The sequence below is a fragment of the Xiphophorus maculatus genome, chromosome 18, assembly GCF_002775205.1.
Source record: "Xiphophorus maculatus strain JP 163 A chromosome 18, X_maculatus-5.0-male, whole genome shotgun sequence".
Lineage (NCBI taxonomy): Eukaryota > Metazoa > Chordata > Actinopteri > Cyprinodontiformes > Poeciliidae > Xiphophorus > Xiphophorus maculatus.
This window is the reverse complement of record NC_036460.1, coordinates 30,104,974-30,129,929: the sequence shown is the minus strand read 5'-3', so window position 1 is coordinate 30,129,929 and position 24,956 is coordinate 30,104,974. Positions and strand designations below refer to the sequence as shown.

Genomic DNA, 24,956 nt, shown 5'->3' with positions numbered 1-24,956 from the left:
CTGTGTGAACTGGTGTGTGTTACAAGTCAGCTGCTGCAAATGGGAATCCGAACCAGAACAAACAGAAAGAGTGGAACACAAAGATTTAAAATAACAACTAAATTAAATTACGTCAGATAATTGAGCAGCAATTTATTTTTCATAATTTAGAAAAATACCCCCCCCCTCCCCCCCAAAGAGTCCCCAACACAAAACAGAACAAAATGCCAAAGTTTTCATACATGGAAACAAAATGGTGTGTTTAGCAGAAAGAAATGGGAGTGTGTGTGTTTAAAATGAAATGTGGGTTTGAGTTGGTTGAGGAGAAAATTTCTACCCCTAGTGCTCAACTGGCATGTTTGTTTTGCAGTTACCCAGAATGCCCTGCACTGTAGTCCATTTTCTGCTTTTGGAGAAGTGTCCGGTCTGCTTGGAGTTCACATATGCATTCAAACTGCACCAGAGTTCACTTCAACAGAAGTGATATCTAGGTTTGTAGGCGAACCAAAGTTCACTCTTGTTCAGCTACAGAGTTTGATTTCACATTCACACTTCCCCAAACCAACCGGACCCCCCAACAAAAAAAAAAAACAATCTACTAGAGTTCGATTAAAGCCGACTAAATAGAACTGGGGTTAGCTAGATTCTGCAGAGCACAAACCGACTCCTAAAGTCTGCTACAAAACCTCGAGTGTTGGTCCAGGAGTCTGAGTCGAGTCTGAAATCCTATTTTTGAAATGCAACATCACTGAGTCTCTGTGGCAGACCAGGACTGGACCCGTCTGTCTGTTCACCTCCAGGAACCTTTAACTCCTCCGTTTGGAACAGGGTGGTTTCAGGCTTGAAATGTGAAGTGTTGTCATGGAAACGGACATCTCCCTCACCTGTAAGCTGTGTCTACGCTGAAGTTGGCAGCAGCCAGATCAGTGGGGGGGATCCACGCTGGCATGGAGTTCCCTGACACCCACTTTGTCCACTCGAAAAGACCCGGCTCCACGCGCACCTTCAGCTTCCCGTCCTGCTGCAGGCCTGCTCACACAAACACCCGGCGGTCAGGGAGGGCCGCAGGGCCGTCGGAACCGACTGCCGAGCAGAACCGGCTCACCTTTCAAGATGTTCTGCGCAGTCTGAACACATCGCAGCGACGGAGAGCAGTACACAAAGTCTATCATCGTGTTGCTCTCCAACAGGGCCTCGCCTGAGAAGGCAGCACACGGTTACCTTGGATATGTTTCAAAAAGCCACATTGCCAACAACTCTGTCACTGACGTACCCACTAATCGGGCCTGAGTGGACCCAAACACAGTGATGGGGGCGTCCATGTCGTAGTCTCTCTGTCCTCCCCACAGAGGCAGGCTGGGAGGCATGTTGAGGTTGGAGCGTACGTATCTACCTGCAGAGCAACGACATGCGTTTAGACTTGAGCTCTGGTGTAAAGTCAGACCTGGCAGAGTCTAAAGTTTCACCTTTGCCGTCCGAGCAGAGAGTGAGCCAGTGTTTCCCAAACACCACGTCCATCCTCTCGCCGTGCCGGCACACAAACACCGTCCGTTTGGGCTGCCGAGTGTGGCTGCCACTGAGCCGCAGGACCTGCTGCAGTGAAACGGGCCCAGAAATGATGGAGTCAGGCAAGCGGCACCGTAGTGGAAACGCTTTGAACTGAGAGTTATACAAAACACAAACTGGATTTCACTGCACAAGCAGGTATGAGCCTCCTGTCAGTGAATTAATGCTGGGCGGTTTTCTTTCAACGCAAAGAGAAGCTTCTCATTTCATGAACCATAGAAAAAACACTAAATCTTTCCAAGGATTTTTGTTCTCATTTCTAGTGCAAATATGGTAGAACACTAACAATAAGACCAAACTATCTTTTCATGAAGATGTAGAAGTTTGTTTTGAGTCAATAATTCCTTAATATTGGTTAAAAAAAACAAACAAACTACTAGATCCATTAGCAGATTATTTCACTTATGGGAAAAATATCTTGTTAGAAGTGAACTAATCTCTGAGTGGGACTAGTAGCTTTTTAAAGGCAGCATCACAACCACCAGTACCTGCATAGGGTGGCAGATCACACTGAGAGCAGGCGTGTCTCCAGGACCGGTGCTGTCGGGACGTCTGCTGTCCAGCAGGCCGTCAAACATTCCTTTATCCTTACCAGCTTTATCACCAGGTCCACAGCTGAAGAAGGAGTGGGAGCTGGGGAGAGAAGAAAGACGGACAGCTGACTGATGCCTGCTGAAAAATCGGTTGCATCATTTTTGAGCCGAAAAAAATAATATCGCAGTGAGAGCCTTTGTCAAATAACAGTGGTGACTGTCCTGGCGCCGCATACTCATACAAATGCATATTTTATAAGAATATTTATAATTCATACTTTGTTCCTCTGCTCTGACAATACATTACAATTCCACACCTAGAATTTTGATCCAAATATCCAAAATGTCATATGGAGCCACATGTGATTACGAGATTATCTTCTAAATAACTCAAAAAATATTTGATCGTTTTCCCTTGCATTTAGAATTATTCTACGTTATCAAAAGCCACCTAAAGTGTTGCAGTCAAAACAAGTTCTGACCAAATCTAAGCTGTCCACCAGGCCACATCTGCACATGTGCAGTCAACAGTAATCACCCTGCTGTTGCCAACTTAGCAGTTTTGTTCCAATATTTAGCTACTTTTTAGACAGAAAAAAAGTCAATATCGGCCAAAATCAGAAACAGCAGGTCAGGTAAGATCAATATTCGGCCTGAAGACTGCAGGCAGTGCAGCCCTCATTTTTGATGTGATGGAGAAGCCAAACACAAAACTAACTAAAAGTGTTTGTTCTACAACTCAGAATCAAAACCTCTTCATCTGGCAGGCATCGGGCCGAGTCAGGATCCTGAAGTTTGAAGTTTTGTCCAGTTGCAGTCAGGCCCTGAGTTGCTTCTGTGCACAGCCAATCAAAATTCAGTTCAATTAAAAATTCAAAAGTACTTTATTGATCCCAAAGGGAAATTAAATGTGGTTGTAACTCATTAATTTAGATTCTTCAAAGAGTTATTGAAGACTGTGATGACTGTTGGCAGGAAAGATCTTCTCCAGCAGGCTGTGCTGCAATGAACCTGAAGAATTGAAATTGAAATTTTATTTCACTTCAGTTCTACTCCTAAATTGAAAGTGAATCAGCTGGCTTACAAGGTGCAGTGTGGACTTTGTTACTTTGGAATTTTCAGGGGGAATAAATTGGCCAAAAGTAAAAAAAAAAAAAAAAAAAAGGGTAATCAGTGCTCCTCCAGAGAACTGCAGCCGCTGTTCCCTCATGCTTTTCCATCTGTCTGACTTATTTATGTCATCCCGGTCAGCAGGAGACGCTCCTCACCCATGAAACACCCAGGTGTCAGACTCGTCGGCCAGGCTCACGTAGTTCTCCGGCAGGAGTCCAGACAGGCCGGTGGCCAGCGAGGTTCCGTGGACCCAGCCCTCGCTGGTGCTGGTCTGGTCCATGGAAGACGTGAAGATAAAATCCCCAGGAACCAGCTCCAGTTCGTCATCGTTCTGGGGCATGTAGGGGTACATGACCCTCAGCGTCTGCAGGCACATCCAGAGGCATGATGGGAAAACTAAGACTGTGAGGTGATCAGGGTTTGAACATTATGTGTGACATGGAATTAGGGCTGGGCGATAAATCGATTTGAAGATTTCATTTATGGAAATATATGGATTTGTTTTCCACCAATGAACTCCGTTAGTTTTCATAGTTCAGAGCGATGTCTGCACAGCCGAGGCCTTCGATCCTGTTTTACAGTTTCTAATCATTTGGTCTTTGAACTAAAGTCAAAGACCAAATAATACAGCAGAATATTAGGGTCAGGCTAAGAATGTTTTATTTTTAAATAGGAGAATAAAGTCGCGCAACCATAAAGTTGAAATAATACAACAATAAAGTTTTATTGTAACCAGAATAAAGTCGAAATATTAGGAGAATAAAGTAGTAATTTTATGAGAACTCCAACACAAAAATAACAAAAAATAAAATACTTTGGTGTACATTTTACAAATAATACTTAGTGGAAATACTTGATTGTTTAAAACATCAGCATCAAATTATTGCCTGTAGCAGGACTTTGAAACAAATGTCCAAACAATGTTGAAGAAAGAACTCCATGAACTCAGCTGCTCCTGTCAGATCCTGATCTTTTTTCCCTCATTACAGCATTTTTTTCAATTTTCAGACATTTTTTTTCTGGTAAAATTACATCTTTATTCTGTTAACATTAAGACTATATCCTCGTAATTAAACAAAATATTCTCTAAGTGTGGCTCTGATACAACTCACAGAAGGGATGATTGAAATAAAAGCCATTTTTGAAAATATTTTTTCTTTTTTTTTTTTTTTTTAGAAAATAAACTGAGAAGAAAACAATTAATTCAAAACAGGATTTGGTTTAAAAAAAATCGTAGATTTTATTTGTAAGCCATATCGCCCAGCCCTACATGGGAAGCATAGTTTTTTTGGTTTGTTTTCAGTGTGAGCTACCTCATGGCTAGCAAAACGAATGTCCCGGGAGAACAGGACAGCCAGCCAATCACAGCCCAACTTCACCTCGATGCCCTTGGCCAGCTTCTCCAGTGAGGAGAGGTGATCACTGGGGAAGTTGTAGGCCAGCGTCAGGTGGAGCTGCTTCTTGTGAGGCTCCACTTTGACCTCTGGAGGAGACAGGGGATTGGCGGTCATTCTACTGTCAGCCTCTGGGATTTGTCTGGTCTGGACATTACAAGTTACCTACAATCAAACCGTGTGTTTGCCCACCAGGGGCATCACTAGGTTCTGAGGACGAGGGGGCTCAGTCCCCAGGAGGCGGGGAGGGAAAGTGTGACATTTCTCAAACAGCAACAGAAACAGAGAAGTTCCAGCCATATTTTACCCAGATCTTCCACACTATTGTGATATGAAGTAAAGGGCAACTGACAGCTAAAAATGATACTTATGATTAAAAAAATTTATTTTTTAGCACATTGCATTGAATTTGTACAAAAACAAAACAGAAAAACATGCTAACAAAACACCACCAAATTATTTTATGAATGTTAATACTAGGTAGAATGCTAATGCTACCTAGCATTAGCATTTAAGGCAAGTGGTGAACTAGCTGCAGCTGAGCAGAGAGGAAGGGGGAGGGTCTGAGCAGTGTGTACACAAGCATGACTGGCAGTGGTAAGCCCCACCTCCTGGCTCTGACTGGTTGTTTCTTTAGTTGAGAATATTTTAGGGGGACGCTAGCCCCCCTAAAACAGGTGTAGTGACATCACTGTGTCCCACAGTCCCTCTGGAGAACCCTACCTGTCTTCCTGACGGCCTCTGTGGCGAAGTCGGCTGCGAACTGCCTGAGGACGTCGGCCACCTGCTCCTCCACAAACAGCCCGATGAAGTTGGACGACGTGTAGAGCTCCAGAGGCAGCGGGCGGGGGAAGCGGCCCCTCCACTGCTGCACGGTGGTCTGAAGGGCCTCACACAGGGCTTCCACTTTGGGGTCGGCACACTGGAAGGAAGAGAGGAGTCAGAAGGCCGGTCCTGTGGTGGGACGGACTGAACACGGCTGAGACGGGGTCCGGTAGTTTCAGCTCACCATGAAGAACTGACAGAGAGTGATGTGTGGAAAAATATTGTGGGCCTTGTTTTTGCCGCAGGTGACCCGGCTCTGCTGCCAGAAGTGTGAGAGCTGGTTCTGGAGCGGCCCGCTGGGTCGCAGGTAGAGAACGAACTCCCTGGGCAGGGGGTCGTCCAGGAACGGGTCGTCCACATGGGAGAACAGCCTGGTGGGGACAGATTTCTGCTCTCATGTATGTGGTAAACTAGTGCATGAATGTGAAAAAACGGAAGATGATATGTAGTTCTCAACAGTTTTTTCTAACAAAGATATGATGAGATTACAATAAACATTATAATAAACATTACTGTCTTACAGAATTCTTCAGTTTTAACAGCGCCCTTTGAGAAATCATCTGTGACACATCACACTTTTTAAACAGAACCTGCCTGACAACAGTTCGTAGTTTCATCATGTCAAGATCAAGAGAAATTGAAGCTGAATTGTATCAAATTGGAAATGGGTTACAAAGCCCGTTTGAAAGCTTTGGGCTCCAGAGAGAACATGGGAACAGTGAATTTGCTCTAATCCAAACAGCTCTGGCTGTATGTTTATGGTGGAAGGAGCACCTCCACCCCAGTTTCAAGTCTTTTTGAGCCTCCAGCAGGTTTTGTCTGAGCACCATCCAGCCCCGCACATCCTCCCACTTTCCCCGTTCATGCTAAAGAAAAGCATCTCCACAGCATGATGCTGCCAAGTCTATGTTTCACTGTGGGGGGAAAGTTTGGTCTCATCCGACCAGAGCGTCTTCATTCACACGTTTTCTACTTTCACTCTTCTGCAAGCCTGACATGTTTTGTTGACATCATAAAATCACAACTGACAGCCATTTATGCAGCATCTCTCCTCTCATAAATAATTCACCTGTAGAACTAATGCAGCTTCGTAGATTAGCTTGTCATTAATAACTGAGAGATGTATCTATTTTTTCCTCTCAGTTCATTCAGTTTAAGATGGTAAATGTCGGAATGTATAGATATCTTCAATTTTTTATTTCAACATTCATTATTGAAATATTCAGATGTAATGCAGCACAAAACAACACCAGAGGGCGCCACAACACACAGTTTTCTCACACCTTGACTTGCGATGAGTGTGTGTTTTGTGCTGTGCCCACACTTAGTGGTTTAGCTAAGGATGGATAAATGTAAACACGTGTTTAAACTCACCAGTCACATGCTGCCTGTACACTCCGACCTCCAGTTGACACCAGAGACTTCAGGCTGGAAGAGAACATAGCAGAGATCACAGATAAACAGCGTGACCACGACAGGTTTCAGAGGCAGGCGCAGGGGAAGCAGAGATGGAGATCAGCTGCGAAACGTCTCAGTACAGCTGAGCTTCTGAGGAGCTTCTGGGAACAGATGGAGAATTAAAAAGAGAAGAGCCGAGGACTGGCGTCTGGGAGGAGAGTGTGACCTTGGAAACAGATCCAAGAAAGAGAAACAAGCTGGGAAGGGTTCAAAGCCGTTCACCGAGCGGGCTGCTGTGGGAGTTGGGTACAAACGGCGTGAGGGGAAAAAGGCAGGCTGGTGAATTATTCAGCCTTTCCTGGTTGCCTGGTTGAGGTGAAGCAAACAGAAATTCAGCTACTGTTCGACTCAGAATATTCAACAATGTCTGCTGTAACTTCTCGTTTCAAACATCTGCATTCACATTTTAAGCTCACTTCGGAACCACAACTTTCAGTTTTTTGGGATTGTGTGTGGTGCCCAGGGGTCTGCAGCCTTCACAGCCCAAAGAGCCTGTGGGCTGTGAGGCTCACAGGCTTTGAGTTCAGCTGAACAAAACGCATTTAGAGCCAATAATGTTACCTGATTAGTGGTGCACAGATTTATTGGTGCCGATTTCCTTAATATTGGGAGATTGGAGATCAGCAGATCAGCAGATACTTACATGTGAAGTCGATCTTATCCACCAATCTTATCTTCCACAGCAAAGGTCTAAAAATCAACCACTGTCCTCTTCTGCTCTCCTGTGAGAGAAGTTTGACTGACAGACCAGCCCATCATGTCTGCACATGACTGTCAACAGTAGTTGACAGCAATAACCTCTCTCAGCCAACTCAGCAGCTTTCTTGCTATATTTAGTGACATTTCAGACAAAAAAATATTGATATCGGCCAAAATTGGAATTGGAAGGTCAGGCTTTTTAAAGGTCAGTCATCAGTGGTTGGCCAGAAAACTGCAATAGATGCAGCCTAATACATATTTATCATTATCTCTCCTGTCTGCTCCAATATGATTAAATTCACTTGGTTTACTGGTGTTCTGAAGATGCTTGTTTTAAGACATGGTTTGTTTTTAGGGACAGAAAACATCACTGTTAACCCTGCTGCTACTAGCTATGTATTTTATTGCTACTGTATTAATAATGTAATCTACCTCTAAAGATGTTATATATAGCAAATAGGTGAGGGTTGAAAACTATTTCAGGTATTCATAAATTTTACATCACTTATAAGATCAAAGCTGAAATTCTAATTTGTTGTAGTAGTGGTAATACTAAATTTTACTAAAGCTGCAAAGTTCCCAGAAGTGTGACTACAAATAAGAACTATGCATTAATAACTGGATAGTGAAAGGTGCTTCATAGATTTTCTTTTTACAGAATCTAAAGCAGGTGAAGCTAAAACCGCCACGCGAGGAGTTTGGGGTAGAACGTACAAAAAATTACTTTTGTCTGCAAAAGTCATTTTCAAGCCTGTATGTACTCCAGTTGACAGTTACTCAATGACTAAATTAGTTCACAATTATTTCAATAATCAATTCATCATGATTAATCTGAATAACTGTGTCAGCCCTACTTCCTATGCATCAGCGTGTCATACAAACATTTGCATGAGGTCCACTGAATCAGTGGCTTCATCAGTTTTCCTTCCACTCAGAGGAAGGAAAACTGAATGTCTTTGATTTATTTTCCAGCTAAACCTGCCCACATTAAGATAAAACTATTAAGAAAGGAGATCACTGTTTCCACTGTTTCCACTGTTTCCACTGCCCCCTGCGTGTTCTGAAAGGCCGGCACGCATCGCTGAGTAAGAGAGCGTTTATGTCACGGGAAGAATTGAGAAAGCCAGAGTGTGGGCAGAAGAATCTGGATCACGAGTCAGAGGAAGTGTCGGTTCCTCGTAAAGACCCCGAGAGCAGCAGAGAGCGACGCTTAGCACCGACTGATAGGAAGGATGAGCAAACACAAAGAAACACGCTCAGTTTCTGCTGTCTGTGTCACTGTTTCATGTTTCACGTCCCTTCCCTCCCCCACCGCCGTGGAACTGGTGATGCATCACCAGACGTACAAAACGGGCGTGAATGAAGTGGAGCTGACTGAGGAGTGATTTACTCATCCGCCTCAGGTCTGGCTGATGAGGATGAGGATGAGGAGGAGCAGCAGAACTGATTCATCAGCATCTCATTAAGCCGAGCTGGGGGGGACGAGGCCGGGCGGTGTCGACCCCCCCTCCACACACACACACACACACACACCTGGCTAACTTTTGACAATGTCTTCATACCTATCAGCAATTTATCACATTTACAATTAAATTTTAACAAAAAAAGATTAAAATGTACAGAAGTGGTTCCGGTGTATGATACAGATATCCCACCATAACTGAAGACATGTCTGAGAGTCATGGGGGGGGGGGGGGGGGCAGCTGCTGAGTTTAGGGGTTGAAAATGTAAACGGACTAAAAATGGTCTATTCATCATTTTCCTGTTTCCTACTGAACCAACTCAAACTTCTGCTTTGGTTGTCTATATGTTACCATTTCTTTATAACACCGCTCCTACAGTAGACGTTTTAAATAATTCTACCTCAGACACCAGAGAAAGGAAACAAGTCGTTTGTTGCAGCTTCACATGCGTGACCTCAGCACACAGCCGTTCTGACCCCAGCCTGCGAGCTCACAGCGGCAGCAGCAGTGCCGCCGTCGTGACGCAGCTGATGAGGGGAAGGTCGCTTCGGGCGTCTTTAACCACTTTGACAAGACAGTCGATCACACAGTCAGCACAGGATCAGAAAGATTTACGCCTCGCTACCTGTCACACGAGTCAATAAAGACATAATATTTGACCAAAGGCTCTGAAATAGAACTGAAAAGGAGAAGTGGATCCAGCGACGCGCTCGGCATTTAGTCAGTCAACATGTGAAACTTGTTTTTATGTGCAGCATGACGTAAAGTTAAGTTACGCACACCGCACTATGCAGAAGAATACTAGTTAGATATAAATATAGATTTAGATGCTTTATGTTGTAAAGCACTTTGAACTGCCTTGTTGCTATACAAATAAACTTGACTAATTGAAGCTTGAGTGATAGAACATGTTCCAAATTGAACATGCATTTTATGAGAAGAATACAGAAATATCTGGAAGCTTTATAAGTCATTTTCTTGTGTCCGCTCACAGCTGCGAGAACTTCACTTCTTTTAAACAGACTGCAGGGTCATGCTAACCACTGACCCACATCAGAACAACTTACTCAAATTTAAATTTAGTTTATTTATATAGCGGCCAATTCACAAGATCAGTGAAAAAAGGCACTTTGCAAATAAATTAATAAAATTTTAAGTCCGTTTTAAATGGTAGTTTGGGTCGTTCTTTTAAAATGTGGGGTTCTGTTGAGATATTATGAGTGGTTAATATATTACTTGTGATCGATTACTTTTTGAAACCAGAGACCAGTCAGGGCAGGGCTAAAAACACTGAGATATGACATGTTCATTTCAAAAATCTGTTAGCAGTTCATCCAAAAAACACAAACTCTATTTTAGTGAATATTAGGTTGGTCTGTCACGATAACAAATGTTCCTGTTATCACAGTAATTATTGCGATAAGTCATAATATTGTTGTTTTGATGCCAATTTCAAGTAATATATTGATAGTGGCACAATAACGCAAGTCTGTCCAATAAACTTTCATTTTTGTGAAGAACACTCAACGCTGGACCTGGAGGATATTTTTAACCTCCAACATAAAACACAACAGCCAAAAACTATAAATAAAACCGAAATAAAAATTACTTACAGCCAAACCTATAAATAAAATGGATTATAAAGTTTGGAAGTTATTGAACTCATTTTATTTTGTCATATAATTAATTGATTTTTGTGACAGGCTTAATATTAGCCTGTTATGTCCTGTATAGAACAGTCGTTATATGCAACATGTACTGCATTTCATAAATTGTAAGATTTTTATTTGTAAAAAGTTTGGGAAACAATGCATCCTTTTCCTTCCATTTTACAATTCTTTGCTACTTTGTGTTGGACTATATCACAGAAATCTGCAAAGGTAGAGCTGAGATCTGTGAAGCATTTTAAATGTTACATCTTTTATGTCCTGTGTCTACCATTAAATATAACAATCAGTTATTAAATGAAGAGGATTGTCAACTCAAATCATTTACATGCGTACCAGAACATTCAGTGGCATTTATAGGTTAGAGCAGTCAGGTGACTCAGTTCAGCTCTGATATTTGATCAATCACACAGGTTGATTAAAAAAAACTACTGTTTCTACAGGATGGTGGGCTGTGGTGGTGCAGGTGTTAAGCACAACCCACATAAGGAGGCCTTAGTCCTCAACGCAGCTGTCGCAGGTTCGATTCCTGGCCTGGCGACTTTTGCCGCATGTCTTCCCTCTTCTCTCATTCCCACTTTCCTGCCAATTCACTATCAAATAAAGGCCACTAGAGCCAATAAAACCTTAAAAATTACAACTTTTTCTACAGGATGATGAGGCTGATCGGGCGAAGATTAAAAAAAGGCAAAAAGAACTCTGTATGAACAAAATGAAAAAGAACAAAAACAGTAATCATCACTGTAGGTAAACAAAACCGTAAGGAGACAAGATGTCCCGTGATAACCCCCTCCCACCTGCAGGTCAAACATTCTCCTGAAGTTTCCTCATACTTGTTATTTCCGTGATACCACCGACTACGACTCTAAGCCTCACAGTGCTTCTTGAAATACACAAATACTTTGATGCAAGAAAAAAAAGATAAAGTTCACCACATTTATTTCTGGAAGGGGGGGGACTGCATTTGTGTTTCCAGGAAAAGAAAATGTGTACAGCCGTCCAGCGAGTTATAAACGCTCCTTTGCGTGAGATTGGCCTCAGGTTCGAATGTGTCGGGAACATGTAGATAACTCCAGGTCTTCTGCGCAGCGCGTGGCTGAGTCACAGCGCAACGAGGCTGGAGAGCGGAAAACATTTCGTTCTACATCAGGAGGCCGGCTATATGGATAAAGTCTGGCAGATGTAGGAGCGTCAGTCAGACAGACATGAGAAAGTGGCTCGAGTCGCATGAAAACAGGACATTCTCTGGACACATCACCCAGAAAATAAACGCTGCATGAAACCTGAACGTCTTTCATAGAATAGCTTTTTGTCTAATAGAGTTACATTTATTTATCAGCCAACCAGTAAAAACTGTAGACCTACTGTATATATATGGGCTGAGCATGGATATATGGAACTTTGGTTTTTATACAGAAAGAGTCACTGTCAGGACGCCGGCTGTGTTTGTGTGATGCAGTAATCCTGTTACACATGTCTCTTTAATCCCCTATCTGACTTTTCTCTGAAATATGACAGGTTTTCCATGAGCAGAGATTTAGTCACTTATGTTTATGCTCAATTACAATATAGATTACTATGTTAACGCATTAATTCGTAATGCTAAGAGAAAACAACTAATTTAAAGACTAATTTAAATTAGTCTTTCTCCAAAACATTTTAGTCTGGATTTTAAACTTTTTTTTCTATTCTTACAATAGTGGAAAGACCTGTGTTGAAATTAGTGCTGGGCGGTACGACAGAAAAAAAAAAGTTTTTTAAATATATTTTTATTTGAAAGATTCTGGCGGTTTCACTGTTTATTTATTATTTTTATTCTATTCAATGACTGGGCATTACATGACGCTTGTGGCTTATTTTCCTGTCAGGAGTAAAAGGCTTTAAATGAAGGCTCTAACCAAAGCATCACAAAATGACTCAAGAGTCAGTATGAAATTGAGAAAAGAGTTGCAGGATGAAAGCTATTTTTACTGCGCAAAGTGCAACACATTAAAAATAGAAATAAACAGAGATGTAGAATCTCTAACACTGCTTCCCTTTCAAAACAAAGTGTTTTCAGATGCTTCTATAAACACAAGAAATGAAGCCAAAATACTTGAGAAGTGGGTGACTGCACCTGGCTCCATTTCCAGTTCACTCCAGTGTTGGTGTCATGTTGGGTTAGCAGTTTGGCTAAAGGATTTTCACACTAATATGATGGAAAGCACTTAGTGTTCTGAACCCCAGACGGACGGATCTAGGCAAGTTCCTGTAGCATGGCCAGTACCACTAGACATGAGGCTTAGCTATGCTTGTTTGTTAAAAAGACAAAAAAAGAAGAAAAGAAAAAGAAAAATCTTGAAATAGAAAACAAAAACAGGAAGAGAAGAAACAAGGAAAGAGGAAGAAAAACTAAATTAGATCCTTCACCCAGGAATTTATGATAAATTTGAAAAAGCTCAGAAACTTTGACATCCACACCTGTGAACTATCAAAGAAACAGTCACCATAAAATAGTAAAGGAAGTGAAGTCATAAAGAGCTTCTCTAGTCTTACTGAACCCTTAAAGCTCTTTAGTCAGGAGTCACATCCAAATATTCACTCTGATTTGGAGATCAGTAGAAATCATGGGCTGCCTTCCGTAGGGGCACATATGGCAGGAGGAAGATGAAATCAAACCCACAACTTTCCAACTGCAAGATGACTACTCAACCCACTGAGCCACAGTGGCTAAGCTACAGCTTTACAAGTTAGAGCCAGCTAATGGCCCCATCTTGGCTTCATCTCTATGAGAGTGGAGTCAGAACAATATGTACTGTCAAATAACTGTATATACATATCAGGATTAACCTTCCCTCCATCCAGGACGTCTATAGGCCTGGGTCAGGAAAGGAGGCGCTAACATCTCTCCAGATCCCACACATCCTGGACACTAGCTGTTAGCACTTTCCCTTTCAGAAATGTGTTACATTTCTGAAGACTGGTTTATGCAAGGGTGCTACTTGCATAAACCAGTCACCACAGAAACAGTTTCTTCCCCCAGGACGTCTCTCTGATGTTTATACCTTTATATCTTAAATGTCTTTAATCAGCGCAAAACAGAACTGAACTCAAATTAAAATTAAAAATTAAATTTAAAAAAATATCTGAAATGATATCTTTTCACCATATCGTCCATTTCTACTGAAACAAATGTTCAAATATATATAGCAGTCATAAGGAGATGCAACACAGGGATGCATGAAAATGCCTTTAACGATAGATCCAGTCTGATAAAAGAGTCTCATTACTAAATCATGAGGTCGGCCAAAGCTTTGAGCTCAACACGAACACGAACTAGTTGGTGCTGGTGTTGCCAGGTTACCTCAGCCAAGGGGTGAACATCTGATACAAATGAGCTGAGCTCAGTTCTAGTTCAGGACTTAAGGAGCAGGTCACTGGCGGCATGTCCTCCGGCTCATTGGGGTTGAGGAGATTCTTGGACTGAGCCAGCTTCGGTGCATTCCACAAATATTTAATCCATTTGAGGTCTGTGGAAGTTTGGAGGCTGAGTCTATGTGTGTGTGTGTGTGTGTATGAGTGTGAAGGGAGAGGTGGAGTAAGGGGGGTATACTGGGCAGAGAGTGATTCATGCCAGAGTAGTATGCAGCGTTTCACAGCAGAAGACTGAAATGAGATGATGACAGATTTTCCCTTCAGCTGTCCGTGTTTCTCATACATCGACCGTTATCACAGAGTAAACCATGAACCCGTTCAAAGTGCACTATGACTACTTCAGGGTTTTAAAGTCAAAGTCAATGGAATACCTTTCAAAAGATAATCTTTTATTTATTTATTTTACTAATTGTAGTTCAGCATAAGAAAAATGTTCATTCACATGAACCCAAATACGCCCGTGAGCGTAAACATGCCAAACCCATAGGGGGCAGTGTAGCGCAACGCTTCAAAACAACCACAAATTAAACATGGCGCCATGAGGTTCATTTGTGTGGACAGATATATAGGTTGAACTACTTTTAAATACCGCATTATAATATAAAGCGATTGAAATCGTGTCAAAGGAAGTATGTGCGGGACCCTATATCTGCATTTCTCATGCACACACACAAACACCAACGCAGAATTTTCTCAAATCCCCACTTTGGTCAGAGTTTTTAAAAGTAATGATTTTTATTAAATCAATACTAAACTGCATTTTGTGTGGTTGAAAGACCAGAATGTATAAACATGTATTCTCAGATATCTGGCAACGTGTGGACTAGACCTAAAAAGATCTGAAATAGATTTCTCCGACCAGAGCAAACGAAAATATTATTATCTAAGAATGATTTCATGCAAAAAATGCAATGATCATGTTTTGTATAGCCAATAGACTTATTATGACTTGTTTAAGGAAACATAATAGGTCACCTATAAAGGTGGTGTGCTTTCTTTATACCACGACTTTCCTCAGTTTCAGAGAAATACAAAAGAGTGAGTCTTGCATGAAGTGTGTATTCTCTGAGACAACCTCCACTTCCCTTTTCTTGAGCTGCCTGACAGGGTTTCCACAGCTGCGGTTTGCAGTTTCACAAGGCGAGCCCTGAGATGAGTCATGCATGTCAATTATGAGTTTAGTGAAGGCTCGAGGAGGTTCCCGTGTAAACACACTGCACAGTTTTACAGGGACCAAGCAGACCTCGCTCAGTTTGAAGCAAAGACTAAATCAAACCTGAAGAGAAAGTAGTTGTTAGGAAGCCAAGCCTGATGTATGCTCAAAGCAGGCCAGCTATCAGCTCGGCCCGCTAGGAACAAGGAACTGCCTCGACGTAGCCATGAGAGTGCAACTTGGCGCTCTCAGCCTTTGACACTTTTCATCTCAGCTCTGTAGAGCAGAAGTTTGAGGCCTGAGGAGCTCCGGCCACACCAAGGCGGCAAGCAGAAGCCACAAAACCAGAGACAGACGTTTCTGTCGCAGATACAAGGCGAGTCACGAATCTGAAGGAACCCGAGGTCAATGTATTAGACGCCAACTTCCACCTGCTGATGCATAATGTTACATGACGAAGAATTATTAAAGAACTTATTAATAATGGAGAACCATTGTTGTGATGATATACCGAAAAAGGAGATTGGGACAGGGTAGGAACTTATAACAGAGACAGAGGAATGAGACACAAGTATGATGCAAAGTGACATTTTTTTTGTTAATTTTGATATATAGACCATTTTCATAACAACTTAAGGTAGCATATTTACTTGCTTGTGTTTTAAAGTGGCGGTATGTTCCTTTATAATACATAATCCCACCACTGTAACTATTTCTAAAATTATGTGGTGACTCTAAATGTTGTCCCAAAGAAAAAGGCGCTGCAATATTTCTGTTTTGCTTCATAAATATTTAAATTCTCATAATTTTTCAAACATGAAGTCTGACTGAAATCGTTCCGCCTTCCATGTATTTTACAGATGTACTGTGAATCTCCAACACGTGTTGCTTCAACTCTAATATTAAAACTGAGGATATTCCTGCTTTAGAGATTCATGGAGAAATGTGTTGGTAACCAGAACTGGCTGATTTTTAGCTGGGTTTGAAAAAGTGACATGCCTCAACTGTAACAGAGTGAAAATGCTCTGGAGTGTTATCAGCTACGGCTCAAACAATTAATTGTGATTAATCAATTATTGAAATGATCACCAACTAGCTTAGTAATTGATTAATCTGTAATTTTAGTATGCAGACTCTAAAAAATGCAATTTACTGAAAGAACAGCTCCCTCAGAGCAGATATTAAGGCAAAGCTGTATAAAGACGGTTTGAATTCTGTCAAAAAAAAATCTCCCTTTAAGAACCTTTTGCTACCCAATTATTAATCGGTTAATCCAAAAAATAATCATCAGATCAGTCTTACTGATATGATATCAACCAAAAAGGTTTGAGATTTTCACACGTTGATGTTAGAAGTATTTTTTAGCTGCAGATGCCTCCTTTGGTACAAATGATCAAGTGTTCAGTAAAGCAATGCTATTATCACATTTTAGGCAATCAAATTTTTATTTTTTGATTTAAGAAATAAATTGAATTATTTGTTTTTGGCCTCTTTACTATTAGTTCATGTTGCCTCTTTTACTCTCAATATTGCATAAAATAAATGTAAGTGGTTAAATGAAGAATGAGCAGAACGAGCCATTTTTTTAACGATTAATCGATTAATCGTCAGAATAATCAAGCTGCAGCTTCATGTGTTACACAGCTGGTCCTTGCCCAGTGATATTGTCCCTCTCCAGGGGTCGCCTCTCCCTGCGTTCCCATGGCACCCTGATCTGTCCACAGCTGTTTCTCTGCCTCACCTTCCGGAAGAGAGCCGTCCGTCTCTCCACGTTCGGCGCTCACAGAACCGCGTGGGCTGACTAAACCGAAGGAATAAAAAGCGCTATGTGAGATGGTAGGATGTCCCTTGATCAAAATCATGCTTCCTCCTCAGCAATGAGTAAACTGGAAAAATGAGAAGTTTTAAAGCAGAACTGCTCTGCATACGTTCTTTTTTTAAATTAAAAGGACAAAGTGCATGTAAAGTTTTCGCAGGCCCAACGCGTTCTCTGTTCGTCCTGCGGCGTCTGCTTCAGCTCGATCAGGCTTTTAATATTGTTGCCCTTTTTTCTCTTCTTATCTCAAAATGGATTTACTGTGAGAAAGCCACACGCTGATTGTCGCCCACAGATGTGAAAGCAAGTTTTCCAACCATAGAGAGATCCTCTGTTAAGTGTTAGCAGAGCCTGACAGAGACAGGAAGAGAAAGAGACGCGGCAGCGCGCCCACGCAGCCCTGCTCAGGCCTGTGCATCATACAACGCTGCATGTTCAAATTCAGCGCTAAGCATGTCGCGGCACGGCTTAGGGCACATTAAGCTACATGTACATAATTGTACAGCATTAAAAAAAATTTATGTATCTGTAACACAGAAACCAAAGGAAGTGGGAACCAAAATTAATGTCTTCAGCCAGTTTCATGCAAAACAAAAACACTACCTTTCACTGGGCTTTATCTATGTGAAATATTTATCTATAGATCAAATGTTTGACATGTTTTCAACAAAACAAAACTACACAGAAAGCATCTTTGTTTTTAGGCTGTACTGTCATCAAATATTACAAGGTCTCCAACATTTGTAGATACACTGAACAATAACTCTCATTTTATATTATATTACATCATGCTTGATATACTTTTGCACAAACCTTTTTGTGTTTCCTCCTGAGTTTATTTTTCTTTTAGCCTGTGATGGTAGCAGTGGTGGGAATTTTTTTTTAATTTAGCTAAAAATTTCTACTATTATTTCATCATTTAATCTCAGTTAATCGCATTTTAATCAAAAACCTTATATTGACCAAAGAAGCAACATTTCCAATTCAAAATGGCTTTTTGCACCTAAATTGTTGAATAAATACATATATGAGCTCAACAATAAAGTTATTTATTGTTTTTAAATCTGTTATTTGGTTCATATAAAGTGATATTACATCCTTTTGGCTTCCCAGTGTTTCAGGAACTCCTGATCATTCATGGAACCTCTTTAGAAATGTGGACTGTGGCCAAGTTTAGCACTCAGATGCTATTTTAGGTTTGAATAGCTTCGCTGAAAGACTGACTTCTTTTAGCACAACTTGAACACAACAATAGTCTTTCCCAGGGTCCCATCAGTTGCTTTCTGAAGTAAAACTGGGCCCATCTGTGGGCCGAGAGAAGCAGCTTTATCGCTATTTGTTAGCGGATGTTAGCTTGTGCGTCAGATTTCTGGGTGTATGTGAAAAAGGAAAATTTTACATGTTGACATTTTAAAGTCTTGAAAATCTACTTGAAAATCTACCGATTTAAACTCTACAGTGATGTTATTGTGACTCTATTGCTGTTTATGTGTGTCGACTTTACTGCGATGCTCTTGTAGATTTGTGTGAATCCATTCGTTTGTGTTACCAGTTAGTGTAGCAACGCATAAAGTCAAAAATCTCATAAAGATTCAACAGCTGAAGAAAGACATGAAGAGACATGCTTTGGTCATGAGTAAAGGGAACACATTACCTTCAAGGCATGAGTGATTCAATTCATTTTTGAAAAAATGAAGTGAGCAGAAATAATAATAAAATGTTAATGTAATTGGTTTTTATTTATTTGAAATCACTTTTTCTCCCTAACCAACCGGCATCCTGTTAGCATGTCAATGAACGTCTACAGAACAAACCACCATTATTCTGTAACTTCAGTTGTATTCACTTTGTAGCCTACTGTCCTCCTTAAGGAAATACATTTAGCTCGATTTGATTTGAAGTGACTGAGAAGAAAAATAAAGTTCTTCTTTCATTAGCTAAAATGTTTAGCTAACAATGCTATTGACGCTGTGTACAGTGTTAACCTGTCTGAGCTCCTACAGACGATCCAGATAGTTACAAATCAGTTAAAAATCCACTCTAAATATTTAAATTTAGTTTATTTTTCATTTGTTAGATGTATTTATTTTTTTCATTATTTCTGTTTAAATGTGAGATCAAAATGTTTGATTTTTTTTTTTGACCATCCTACATCTACTAGAAGCCTGAAAGTTGCTGGAACTACTTTGTCTTTCTGTGCCTCTGATAAAGACGGTGGCGGAGACGTTTCAGGTGAGTCACGTGTATCGTTTTAACAGATCTGCTGCAGAAGGAGGTTGATTCCCCAGTAGACAGTAGTAATCATCTGAGCATGCTCAGAGGGGACGAACAGCTGCCATTTAAAGGAATCGATCTAGTTCACTGGCTGCCCTCAGCTCTACTTAAGAAAATCTGTTTACGTTATGGCTTACCTTATTATTACTCAATTATACAAGAGAATTTTTTTGCTACTTCATGTGCAGAAAGTGTAACAAATAAATCAGACTTAAAGGCACTCTGAGCGTCTTCCTAGTTGAAAATTTGTACTTGAATAAATAACTGTTATATCTAGAATTAATTGCTAAAGCTATCGAATATTCAGTATAAAACCACAATGCAGTGGGGATTTGTTGTGACCATGGAGTAAAATGAGTCACTTTTAGTGAGAAAATGATCTCACCACTGACAGGATCAGAAAACCTGGGCCCACTTTATAACATTTACAATCATCTCTTTAGTCATTTATTTTCCACATCGGCAAGCTGAAAACTCAAAACATGCCGCTAATTTCTGCCAGTTTATAAGTCAGATGAGCCGATATGCTTCTGGAAAAAAAATGCTGCTTCTGATAACTAATCAAATATCCAAATAGTTTTAAATTACCAGGAAACATTAAAACTTTCCTCAATGCATATTCAAACATTTGCCGGAGCAAATCAAATTGATGTAACAACTAATGAATATTCTTCTAAAAACGTACATTCATTCACGCAGTGGAATTTTCCTCTCTGTTCTGATGAAAGAGCAGAGCAGACAAAACGCTACATGTACAGATATCAACAGAGCAGAAAGTTATCAACTGAATGAAGCAGACGAACGGGTCAGCTGTGAACTGGGCCGTGGGCCTCGATGCAACGCTCGTCTGTGTGGTTTCAGCAGCTTGAATGGCCTCAAATTATGTTTCAAACCTTGATTTGTCAGATAAATCTAGCAGAGGAAATACAATGTGTGCTTTTGTAGAAAAGATTGGACGATTTTCAGCTTGATCGGCCCTGACAGTGGATCACCTGGCCAGGAGCTCAAAAATCCAATCCTTTCCCAAACTGTGAACACACCGTGCTTTAGCACTATAGCTATGGGTCACCATTGGTGAAGTCTTTCCACTATTTTGTCATTATGTGTTGCCATTTTGTGCTTTCATGATTCAATTTTTGCTTGTTTGTGTCTTCCAGTAGGCATCTGAGTGTAAGGCTTTCTTTTTATTTCTTATTAAAGACTTTGCTCTCCCTGCATATGTCTGCATTATGTCCTCCATTCAAACATGACATTCATTTAAGCTGTTTATTATTTTTCTGTATTTGAATTTTAAAACACTTCATTTCCATTGATTGACCTGACCGACATTTCCTTACAGTAAACTTTGGACACACTGATACAAATACATTGGCCAATATTGATATCACATAGTAATACTGCTAACCTTGCTAGCCGCTAATGTACAACTGAAAAAAGATGACAATGTGAACCCCAAATAATTCTGTCTTTGTTATAAATTTGTCAAACAGCTACTGCTTTCACACATACAAACACACACAGTGTGACGTCACCTCTGCTCCTAATTAATAACTCTTTAGCACAAGCTAGAAACAATAGTTTTGAACTCTGTGGAGATCTAAAAAACATCGGGAAAGAATCCCGATTTAAAATGAAGCACACCTTCCTGTGAAAAAGTAACCTGACAAATTTAGAAAAATTCCATCAAAGTGGGTGGAGCCAAGAGACACTGATTCATGTCCAAGGGTAAAGGGGGGCTGTAGTTAGGACAAACTGAGACTTTACGCATGAGAATTTATAAACTTTCTTGTCATATTTAGCGACATTTTATAAAAAAAACAAAAAAACAATAGCTGACAACTCTACTGACTTTTTCTCTGCGTTGTTAGAGACTTTTCTGGTGACACCACTCTTTAGCTCAGCTGCAGCCCTGCTCTGCCCTGAGCGAGCAGCGAGAGCGGCCATTAGTCTCTCAGGCTTTCTCAAGCACTGCAGTCAGTCTGAAAGTCGTCCGTCCTGCAGCGCACCGTCACCAACGGTCAGAGCAGAGGAGATCCATTCCACTCCGTGTCCATGTTGCAAATAAATCACACATTTGTAAAGCTCAGTAACGGTATCGATCAATGGTCTCCACGACAACACTCTCTATTCCAGCTCCTGGCTCGCTATCAGGTGGGCGGGGTGATGGGTCTGAGTGAGATGGTTTTATACCCCAGTGAGGTAAAGATGTACCGTTTCAAAGAAATATGAGAATTCAGCTGCACTTCTTTTAGATTAAAATAAAAGTTTGCCTCATCAAACTAAGCTATCCGTCATGAACACCTATAAATCTCCAGCTCTGAGTCAAAGTTGAGTCCACAGAGGAAGTAAACCAGTTCATAGTTGATGATTAAAGCCACTGGCAGTTGAAGCAGGCAGTTGTCTGCTCTGTGTGGGACGTCTGAGCCCCTCCCTTTATTGTCTGACAACTGCAGTTTGTTCGTCTGTTTCCAACACATGTAGAAACGACCCCCGACCTCTGACCCCTGACCTCCAAACCCAGCAGCTGCCCTGCCTCATGACCTGCACAGAGCTCGGCATTCCGCTCCGCTCTTGGGGACGTCAGATCGGACACGCCGTTATCTGGGAAATGATACGCAGCGCTGGTGCCCAGCTGCTAATCAGCTGTCCAGAATTTACACACACCACACAGCAGCCCACCCGCGTTAAATGCAACACACACATCGTGAGCCTCATTCAGCTGAGCAGTTCTGTCACTGTGGGAAATCCCATTTCTCTGTGTCCCCTCGCTGCATGCATCCTCACACTTCCTGTTTACAAATCTCACACACACACACACACTTGCAAAGAGATCCATACACATGACAACCCACGCACACAGAGCAGAGACCTGTGCATAGAGGAAAGCGGAAAGCGGGCGTATGCTCATGTGAACAGGCACAGATTCCTAAGCGGGTCACAGCAGTCTCCACAGAGGAAGGCAGATAATGAACCCAAGGAATAATAATAGTTGAAAGACTTTTGGAAGAGAACATGGCTTAGCATGAGACTTCACTTCTTTGTACTATAATTCAGATAAAAGAGGCTGTGGAATGATGTGTGGCTTTCAGAATGTTTTCCAGACAATGCTTTGTTTAGAAAACTGAAGAATTTTAAAGCCTTCTACTTTAAAACCTTTAAAGCTTTTAAAGTTTCTACTTTCTGTTCTGGTATAGAACAATATCTGTTCTATATTCTGGTATTGTTCTGGAGACGATACCAGAATATCGTTCTGGAGACGATACCAGAATATCGTTCTGGAGACGATGTTCATGCATCAAGTCCTGGATCCTCTAGTCCACATCGCAAAAACATTAAAGTTTACAAAGTAATGTTGATGTATTTTCTAGCATAAATACCTTAGTATGCTTGAAATTAGCGAAAACTAACTTTCAAGTAACTTTTCAGCAAGAATATAGGAGCTTGTTTTAAGTTAAGAATTTCTTAATATTGACGAAAAAGTACTAGTTCCACTAGCAGATTATTTTACTAAAGACATTTTTCTCATAAGTGAAATAATCTGCCAGTGAAACTAGTACTAGTTTTTATCAATATAAAGTAATTGTTGACTTAAAACAGGCTCCGATGTCTTGATGAAAAGTTAGTCTTATTTCAAGTGTACTAAGACACTGACACTAGAGATTAGACCAAAAATACTTGGTAATATTTTGTGTTTTTGCAGTGCAGTGTTCCTGGAAAGTCTCCAAACGTTCCAAAATAGATTCTAAAAACAACTTAATTAACGTCTGGCAGAGTGGAGGAGCATGATGAGAAGAAAATGAGAAAATTACATCCCATACTTCAAGGTCAAGGACATCAGGACTAGGAGATGCAGATAAGGCTTTAATATGTGCCTCTTTGATGTGTATTTTTGCATTCAGGTTAAGCCTGCTTCACATGGAAAGATCTTAAAATTGTCTGATGATTTTCAAAACCTGAGAGATTGCAAACATGTGTTGCTGTTTATTCTCGAGGAACACGATGCTGCAACATCGGGATTAAGGCCAAAGCAATCAAACATGCTGAGTATTCCTGACTTTTGATTGGAGAGGTACTGACGTCCTTCAGAGCGGACCAGATCACTCTTAACACGCCACACAGGGCAGGAATATGTCTGGAGGTAATCTTAGCAGAGTTGGAAAAGCTTTGATTTGTCATAATAGTTTAGTTGTATTTTGTTGCACTATTTGGTTCTCTAATTCAGTTAGCTATAGTTAGTTTTTAGTGTTTGCTAGGTTTAATTGGACATTAGTAGTTAAATATTGTTTAGTTTTTATTTGTTATAATAGTTTTTTTCATACTTTGGTTAATTTTTAGGTGCAGAATTCAGAGAGGTCAAAGTATTGTATTGTGATTATGCATATACTGATTGGGTAAAGAATACTAAACATAAGCGACCATTTTCAAAAAATTCATTCAATTAAACAACCAACTGACTGCTGTTTTCCCCCAACTCTTACAGTTGCCACTTTGCAGACTAGCGTAAGTGCCGCCAGGAGGATGGAGTACTGTAATTTGCTGAGGAGTTATAGTTTTTCCCCCCATTAATTGCCGTTTTTATTTATTTCAGTTAACAAAAATGTTTTCTCAAGTTCAGTTTTTGTTATTTCCTTGGGTTTAGTGAACCATAATAACCTTAAATCTTACGGGGCATCTTGATAAGATTCCTTAAGGTTGTCAGAAGGGGAACGTAAGGATAGAAATTATATAAAAAAGTTGCTGTGTGGACTACAGCAGGGAGTGAGCAGTGTGTGTGTTCACTGTGCCTTCATAGTGTGCAGGGGAACTGCGGTCACTCTCAGGCAGTTTCGTCAGCTCTTTCAGTGCACTGTGTGTTTGTCCTCTGAGTCTTTGTTGCTATAACGAGCCAGCATTGTGCTGTGTGCGGCGGATGGGGACGCTAACTTCCGCACTCACAATAATAGAACTGATCTTCTTTTTCCTGTGTTACTGTACATTGTCCCAGGGAGTCTCCGGAAAGACGAAACCCTTATATTCACTGGGACCTTAGTTGAGCTGAAGTTGAGATCCAGTCTTTGAGTAGATGTTGTAACTTATGTACTTTATTAAAATAGCGCTAAGGGGAGAAGGCACTGGGTAGATGGTATCTTTGGGGAGATGTTTGAATTCATAGGCTATTACTTGCAGTCTTGATTGGTCGTCTGACTGCAGAGCTTTAGCAGGCGTCAGTAGGTCGTCAAGACACACTGTCCTGCATGTTCTAGGTATTTTATTGCTTCAGTCCAGCTGATTTCAATTGATGACTGATTAACAGGCGTTTGTTGAGCTGCAATCAGTTGAATCAGGCACATTAAAGCAGGGAAACCTCTAAAACATGTAGGACAGTGTGCCTTGAGGACCAGGGTTGGGAAACACTGGTTTAAGACAATACAATTTACTCATCTAACACATGCCTACTGCATTTACTTCCATATGAACTGCAAGTCAGAGACCAGAATGGATAAGCAATCGTCCTGCATTTGAGTTTTTGAGTTAAAATCATGACATGGACCTATGTAGTTACTTTGAGCTCTGTAAAAACTTGGTTTCACTAGTCTTGGTTTAGATTAACTGACCACTGCTT

The 24,956-nt window shown here is 40.9% G+C and overlaps 1 protein-coding gene across 1 annotated transcript in view; it reads right to left on the bottom strand.

Annotated features, from left to right (window-relative positions):
* Window positions 1-24,956, bottom strand: part of LOC102235066 (ubiquitin-associated and SH3 domain-containing protein B-like) — a 46,701-nt gene that overhangs the window by 5,357 nt on the left and 16,388 nt on the right. Inside the window, exons 2-11 of the mRNA XM_023351762.1 lie at window positions 6,785-6,838; window positions 5,595-5,781; window positions 5,309-5,507; window positions 4,505-4,674; window positions 3,347-3,555; window positions 2,034-2,178; window positions 1,446-1,572; window positions 1,253-1,372; window positions 1,085-1,177; window positions 864-1,008 (exon numbers count right to left, since the gene is read on the bottom strand). Coding sequence (XP_023207530.1) covers window positions 864-1,008; window positions 1,085-1,177; window positions 1,253-1,372; window positions 1,446-1,572; window positions 2,034-2,178; window positions 3,347-3,555; window positions 4,505-4,674; window positions 5,309-5,507; window positions 5,595-5,781; window positions 6,785-6,838 — 1,449 coding nt within the window. The remainder of the gene's footprint in view (window positions 1-863; window positions 1,009-1,084; window positions 1,178-1,252; window positions 1,373-1,445; window positions 1,573-2,033; window positions 2,179-3,346; window positions 3,556-4,504; window positions 4,675-5,308; window positions 5,508-5,594; window positions 5,782-6,784; window positions 6,839-24,956) is intronic.